This window comes from Caloenas nicobarica, chromosome 1 (genome assembly GCF_036013445.1).
Source record: "Caloenas nicobarica isolate bCalNic1 chromosome 1, bCalNic1.hap1, whole genome shotgun sequence".
In the NCBI taxonomy this organism is placed as follows: Eukaryota; Metazoa; Chordata; class Aves; order Columbiformes; family Columbidae; genus Caloenas; species Caloenas nicobarica.
The window spans coordinates 70,817,902-70,825,316 of record NC_088245.1 but is presented as its reverse complement, the minus strand read 5'-3'; the positions used below and the strand labels follow the sequence as shown (position 1 = coordinate 70,825,316).

The window sequence follows — 7,415 nt, the reverse complement described above, 5'->3', positions numbered from 1 at the left end:
TAACAACATCAGGTACACTGGAAATCAAGGTCACTGCAGTCCCTGTCTGCTTTCTCCCAAAAGCATTCTTTTGGTTTTATCTCCCTGACTAGAATCTTGTCTTATTTAGGACCCGACCCTGCACAAGAAGAGCTCCTTCTTGTAATTAACAGGCAATTTCATCACTGTCTTTGGTGGCAGCTAAGGGCACTCAGCATTCACTGGTAACTGTTCATTTCGTCAGAGGATTAAGTCTTTTCATCCTGCAAGCACCTGTTCCCATCCTTAACTTTATGTGTAAAGCAGATGACCGCAAGTCAGTGATTTGACTCTGATCCTGCTGACAATATGGCTACAAACGTCTTCAGAATAGGATATTTCTAGAGTGAGAGCTCCAAAGAGCAAATATTAAGAGATCAGACTGTACTTTTGGTTACAGCAGTGTAAATAGAGCTATCTTGTGCTTATAGGGCTGCAGCTGAGGGCAGGGTCTCGTTCAGTCTTAAACTTCTCTATGAATTCATCTGCATATTTCCACCATTAAGAAAAAAAAAACATGCTGTTGCTTTTATTTTTGTCAATATAAACTTAAAGAGAAGCTTAACTTTGCTGGGTTTGGTAGACTTACTTGGACTCAAGTCAGATGTGACCTTTTGGGAAAGCTGTGGTTAACTCCTGCTGTGATCTTCAGATTTTTCCCTGATGCAAACAGGACCTCAAGAAAAGAACAAACAAAAATAAGCATTTTAACAAATAGTACATATGCTTTGACTTGAGGCAGAAGATTGAAGTTGCAGCCCAGTATAAACCAAGGTAGTTGTACTAAATGGAGTTTTGCCAACTTGAATCAGCAGATGGTGAGGATCTGGCTCATACTATATTTTTGTAGTTTATAATTATCTTTCTTCACCTAGAACCAGCTTCTCCCTTTAGGCTGAAAATCTTAATTAGGAAATCCTTCTTCATTAATTGCAAGAAACTCTTAGTCATTAGTTTCACAGATGAAAAAGAAACCTTACCTACTTCTGCTATAGCAGCATACACTGGAGCTGTTTGTTCCTTTTCTTTTAGAGATGATGCTCTTGTTTTCATCACAGTATGGAAGACGCTTCAGTGGTCTACTCTCTCCTGCTGCCCTGAATTTCCTTTATACTCCTTCTTCTTGATCTCCATAGGGATCTCTGTACACTGAATGAGAGGGCCTAGGAGAAAACACCAAGTCCAGTCACCTTTGCCCCCACAGCTGCTCTAGAAGTGAATTTTTATCCATGAAAGCTGGATCAAAAGGAACAAGGCCAAAACAGAAAATTGCTCAAAAATCCCAAATTGCAACATTTTCCAAACAGGAGCAGAATAGGCATTTCATCTTGGAGGTGAGTGTAGGAATCCAACAGTACTGTAGACTTTGAAATATTGCAAAACACTCTTCATGGCTTTCACCCTTACAATCTTCTCTGCTGATGATGAGTTGCAGATAAAAAGAGGTGTCCTCAGTAAAATTCTTCCTTTTCTTCCTTCCCCACCTCCAAGAAGATGATTTCTGCCTTGTACTGCTTTGGTGCAAAACATCCTGTGGGAAAATTATCCAGGGAACTGATTGTCACGGAACAGCCAAGGGTTCAGGAAGGAGCAATAGTCTCTTCCACAGCAAAACTATTTCCTAGTGAGATTGTTGAAAGAGGAGTTTCTGGGTTTTTCTAATGTGATGCTTTAGTTTATATTCCTTGTCACCAAGCACCTAGATGACTCTACATTCACAGACCAGTTGCGCCTCAGCTCCTTGACTGTGAGTGATCACATTGTCCTTCACACACTCCCCACCTATCTGTATGCAAAGATATACAAATAAAATCCCTTCCCATCTCCTGGTTTGCACTCTCTGCTTTCAAATGCTGATAATCGTCTGTCTGAAGTTGAACAGGGCAGTTGTACACGATATAAGGTGATGGGATCATCTTCAGTAAACAAAGAAAACAGCTGTAAAGATAAGGTGCTAATATCTGAAAACTGAAAATATTCAATGTGTGCTTTTGCTTGTAGCCAAAGTCACAGGGTAGAGAGAAACAGTCTGGGAGGTTGTTATGGAAACAAGTCCCTGGAGGTGCCTACTTTGCTTCATGAGGATGTGCTCTGCCTTCAGAAGGAAACAGCTAGACAGACAGACAAATTTGTATTTCAAACATCCAAGAGTGAGTGATAAGGGCTGAGAAGTTGAGGTAAGATTTTTGAAAGCATCTCTGTGATTTCCTGACACTAGTCAGTGGCTTGGGTGTCACTGTCTTTTCAGTTGCTTGAAAGGCTCCTTAATAAAAATGTCAAATTCTGTAAGTTCTATAATGTATAGTATTATTGATGACTCTGGGACTTCACTGCCTTGTTTTTCAGGACATGCTTAGAGAAAGATTTACACACCCAAACAAAAGTCCTTATGCCACAGTTTCCAACCTTCCATTAGCTTCTCTTAGCTCTAACAGAGAAAACCCAGTGTGCGAACCCCATTCCTGTTTTACACATTTTCATCTGCGCTTTCTTTTCAGAACTGAAAAATGTGGATGGCAAAAACTGCACAAAAGCTATCTGTTTGCAACAAAGTTCCTTCACACCAGTGTTTTGTGTGTGCACCTGCATGTGTGCCCATGTCTGTGTGCAGACAACACTCTGGCTTGAAACTCACTGCTGAATTTCACCTGAGAAAAAAATTTCTATACAAGGGCATCTCTATAAGACACATTTGGATTATGCTACCAGTAATTTGTCTCACATCTCTTTTTGTTGGAGTTTCCACGCCCGTCTGTCTGTCATGCTGGTCGGGAGAATGACCTGTTCTGAGCAGGGAGGGCTCCTGCTTGGCAGGGGCATTGGGGTCAGGCCCAAGGGAAGAAATGAGCACAAGAATTTTCTGACATAGGCTCAGCATGTCTCATGACTCCTCCTGAACTCATGCTTAACCTGAGTTTTTTATATCTTACTTTGGGGAAACTTTTATCAGCTGATACACTCAGGCATAAAATAATCCCAAACACGGGCATTCTGCAAGGAGGCAGCAGCGGTCTCGAAACATCCCTCTTAAATAGCAGGTTATTTTGCTAAGTTTTAGTGCATCTGCTACAGTAACACAAAATTGGAAGAAGAGTCACTCTCTTGCACTCACAGAAAATATTTCATTATACTAACCCTGAAACACAACTAAGAGCAACAACAGCTCTTTACTGAATTAACTCAATGACCAAGATAACTTTTTACACAAAATCAACAGAGATGACGCCATGCTGATCCTTCCTCAATCCCACTTATTCACAAGTATTACTTACCCAACAGCTGGTTACATGTTTCAGGGGATGCAGAATTCACAGGTATTTGCCTCAGTCGTGACAAACCAAAGAGGAATTAGGCACCTATGTGTTCAGGCAAACTCATCTCAGCTATAGAGCCCTCACCACATCACACTTGTGTCTCCCAGACTGACCTGCAGTAACTGAGACAAGTGGCATTTTGCTACTGATTTCAACGAGAGAGAGAGAACAGAGGTTTTCATGTAATGGTTGTGCGCTGACTCCAGGGGAGATCCCTGCACATTAAAAATCTTTGAGAAGACAATGGGACTCTGGAGAAAAGTAGCAGCTAGGATTTACACAAACAACTTCTACCGTATGATCAGGGCCCATATGAAGAGACACCACAACAAAAGCACTCTAGGCATGTAGCCAGATCTCGAGATGATGAAAAACAAGCAGGGTATTGAAGATGCAAACAGATCCCATCTCACAACCAGTTCTATAGCCAATTCTGACCATATAAAAGTATATGCCTTTAGCATTCTTAGCTTTATGGTTGAAAAGCATAATATATACATATACGTATAATGTATTCTATATATTTTGCATCTTGATATTATGTCTCATTTATGTATTACATGTGTCACATGCAATATGTAGTACATTCTAATATGCATATCATACAGCATGATGCAAGGCCTTAACGGCTGCCTTTGCTTTCATACACATGCACACATGTGAATGCAGAACATACACTTCGATTTAAAACAAAAAAGACTTTTCTTTGCAGGAAAATTTGCCAATAGAATCCGAAAGCATCCATCTCCCCTTGCCCACTGGCAGCATTTGAAACATTTTAAAGTTAGATGTAAGGCAGAGCTGATTAAAAAAATGAAAATATCTGGGAAGAAAAATGTCCATCTCAAGATGCAAATCTCTGGTCCCTTGGCAAACCTAGCACTGCAAGCCAAGCTATGCATTCTGCATTGCTAGCATAAGTCACTCTCATAAAACCTAGTGCATGCAAAAGACATTGCTGTGCCTTCTATCCATGAAATACCAACAACTGGCTAGATCAGCAATACAGCAAAAGCATATCTTCAAGGATAGCTGTTTCTCTCCTAATTTGAAAGGTCTATGGTATGCTGCTGGGTTTGTGCAGATGGCTTAGGGAAGTACATATCCATGCCAATCTCAATCTCAAATGTTGACACACTTACCCTGGGGTAGTTTATGCATGTGACACACTAAATCAGTGCAATCTTCAGACAGCATGGATGTAGCTGTTTGTGATCGGTGTTTTTCAGCTACATCACCAAAACACCAGCATGAAAACTTCCCTCAGCTATACAAATGCTTCAATAAAAATGCAGTGGAGTCAATTGCTCTCACATGCCTGAATACAGAACTGGATATCTGGAGCATAAAGTACATCTCATTAAAAGCTATTGTGTAGAGATAAACTGCAGAGATAACAAATGAATTTATTCAAACGTGCCTTGCATCAGAAGGCATTTACCACTATTAAGCTGGTACTGTAAGAGCCAATTAACGTCAGGGCACTGGCATAAATAAGGCTCAAATAAGCTCAAAACAGAACCTTCACCAAGCCTGTTGATTTCTTTAAGCTTGTTTTTGATAAATGGTATATGGTCACAAGTGACAAAGGGCTTTTGGATCTCTGCACCTTTTTTGAAACACAAACCATGAGGATCTTTAGCACGCTAAGGGTAGCAAAGAAGGAAGACATCCACTTGCTGACTTTCTCCTACAGCTGCAGCAGTCACTGTGATGCTGGCTACAGTGTTTCCATTATTCAAAGGCAATGGCATGGCAGGCGTGATGGATCCCACAGCCAAGGTCACTATGCTGGCAGAGGAACTAAGGGCACAGCTTGAGCCAGATGTTTGTAGCCCCTTTAACTATTTATTCACTGCAGAATCCTTCAGCTGAAGTAGCAGCAAGGGCTTCTCTTCACTCCGAGTAGAAAGGCTAGGTTTCAGAGCAAATATTGGATTAAAGCAGTCTTCAAAAACAGAGAAAGAAATTCACGAGGGAGTGGGGGATGACAGCTAGCACTCCACAGAATAAAGCAAGAACATTTCTGGCTGCACACAGTAACAAGAAACAGCAAATCAGGACAGAAGAGCCCATTATCACAATCATTCTGTTTACGGTATCACAATTCACAGTCTGGCATGTAAATGCTCAATAGATCCAGCTGCTAGTAGGAAGACGGCTGTGCAGCAGCCTGTAGCTCTGTGTCTGGACCCAGCATAACAAAACTGATCACACCTCCGTCAGCATTTTCTTCTCTTTATAACCCTGGTTGTTGGGAGGAATGAAGTTGGAATATTTCATGGACTCCAGGTCTTCTGCTTCCAGGAATTCAGATTTGCTGAGAGACTGATTACTGTCTCCCTTCTTAGGCTCAGAGAACGGTGACTGCTGCTGGCCACAGGTGACATGGGTGTACTGGCACTGCTCTTCATGATCAGTCTCTCGGTGGTAGAAGTAGTTGAAGTTGGACACGATGACAGGGACAGGGAGGGCAATGGTGAGCACACCTGCGATGGCACACAAGGAACCAACAATCTTGCCACCAATTGTCATGGGATACATGTCCCCATAACCCACAGTGGTCATGGACACCACTGCCCACCAAAAAGCATCAGGGATGCTGGTGAAGAGGGAGTCAGGGTCATCAGTCTCTGCAAAGTAGACAGCACTGGAGAAGAGGATCACACCGATGAAGAGGAAGAAGATGAGAAGGCCCAGCTCCCTCATGCTGGCCTGGAGAGTCTTCCCCAAGATCTGCAGCCCCTTGGAGTGCCTGGAGAGCTTGAAGATCCTGAAGACTCTGACCAGGCGGATGACTCTGAGGATGGCCAGGGACATGGCTTGCTGCTGGCCCCCATTGCTGCTGCTGCCAGGCTGCTGCTTTTGTTGCTGCTGCTGGGCTAGCTCAGTGCCGAGGGTGATGAAGTAGGGGATGATGGCCACGATGTCAATGATGTTCATGATGTTGCGGGAGAACTCGGGCTTGCTGGGGCAGGCAAAGAAGCGGACGAGGAGCTCAAAGGAGAACCAGATGATGCACAGGGTCTCGATGAGGAAGAAGGGGTCGGTGAAAAAGGGACCGGCGCCGGCGGCGGGGCGCAGGGGCAGCGGAGTCCCGCTCGGCGGGGGTGGCGGCGGCAGCAGCAGCGCCTCGTCACCGGGCGGCGCCGCCTCCCCAAAGCCGGGCTGGGCGCCCTTGGGCTCCTGGCGAAACTCGGGCAGGGTCTCCAGGCAGAAGATGACGATGGAGATGAGGATGACCAGCACGGAGACGATGGCGATGGCCCGGGCCGGCCCGGAACTCTCGGGATACTCAAAGAGCAGCCAGACCTGGCGCTGGAAGTGGTGCTGGGGCAAGGGCTTTTCCTCCTCTTGAATGAAGCCCTCGTCCTCCCGGAAGGTCTCGATGGCCTCCTGGCCCAGCTGGTAGAAGCGGATCTCCTCCAGGAAGATGTCGAGGGGCACATGGACGGGCCGGCGGAGCCGCCCCCCGGACTGGTAGTAGTAGAGGATGGCGTCGAAGCTGGGCCGGTTGCGGTCGAAGAAGTACTCGTTGCGGAGCGGATCGAAGTAGCGCACCCGGCGGCTGGGGTCACCCAGCAGCGTGTCGGGGAAGATGGAGAGGGTCCGCAGCTGGGTCTCGAAACGCAGCCCCGAGATGTTGATCACCAACCTCTCGCTGCTGCAGCAGCTGCCGCCGCTCCGCTCCTCGCCCGGAGCCTCCGCCTCCGCCTCTCCGCCTCCCGCCCGCGGGGCCGCCAGCGCCAGCGGCTCCTCCGCCCGCATCCCGCCCGCTCTGCCCCGCGCCCCGCCGCCGCCACCGCCTCGGCTCCTCGCCTTCAGCGGCCGGCGCCGCCGCCCGCCGCCATCCGCCCGCCGCCGCCGCCCCGCGCCCCGCCTGTTGCGCCTCGGTGCGGCCGCGCTCTCCCGGCGGCTCCGCGGGGCTCCCGGCGCGGCGCGGGTCCCGCTCCGGCTCCGGCCCCGGCTCTGGAGTGCTCTGCCCCGCGCTGGGGCACCGCGCTGCTGCACGGCGCGCCCGCCTCTGCCCTCCCCGCCGCGCACACACACACACACGGGAGGGGGGAGAGAGAGGAGGAGGGG

The 7,415-nt window shown here is 47.1% G+C and overlaps 1 protein-coding gene across 1 annotated transcript; it reads right to left on the bottom strand.

Annotated features, from left to right (window-relative positions):
• Nucleotides 1–5,412: 5,412 nt before the first annotated feature.
• KCNA6 (potassium voltage-gated channel subfamily A member 6) lies at nt 5,413–7,201 on the bottom strand. The gene has a single exon (XM_065640991.1). It carries the CDS (start codon nt 7,098–7,100, stop codon nt 5,544–5,546), a length of 1,557 nt encoding a protein of 518 aa, XP_065497063.1. The 5' UTR covers nt 7,101–7,201; the 3' UTR covers nt 5,413–5,543.
• Between the last annotated feature and the right edge of the window lie 214 nt (nt 7,202–7,415).

Excerpts from the sequence above, each read along its gene's own strand:
- KCNA6 (XM_065640991.1), bottom strand. The coding sequence starts at position 7,100 with ATGCGGGCGGAGGAGCCGCTGGCGCTGGCGGCCCCGCGGGCGGGAGGC.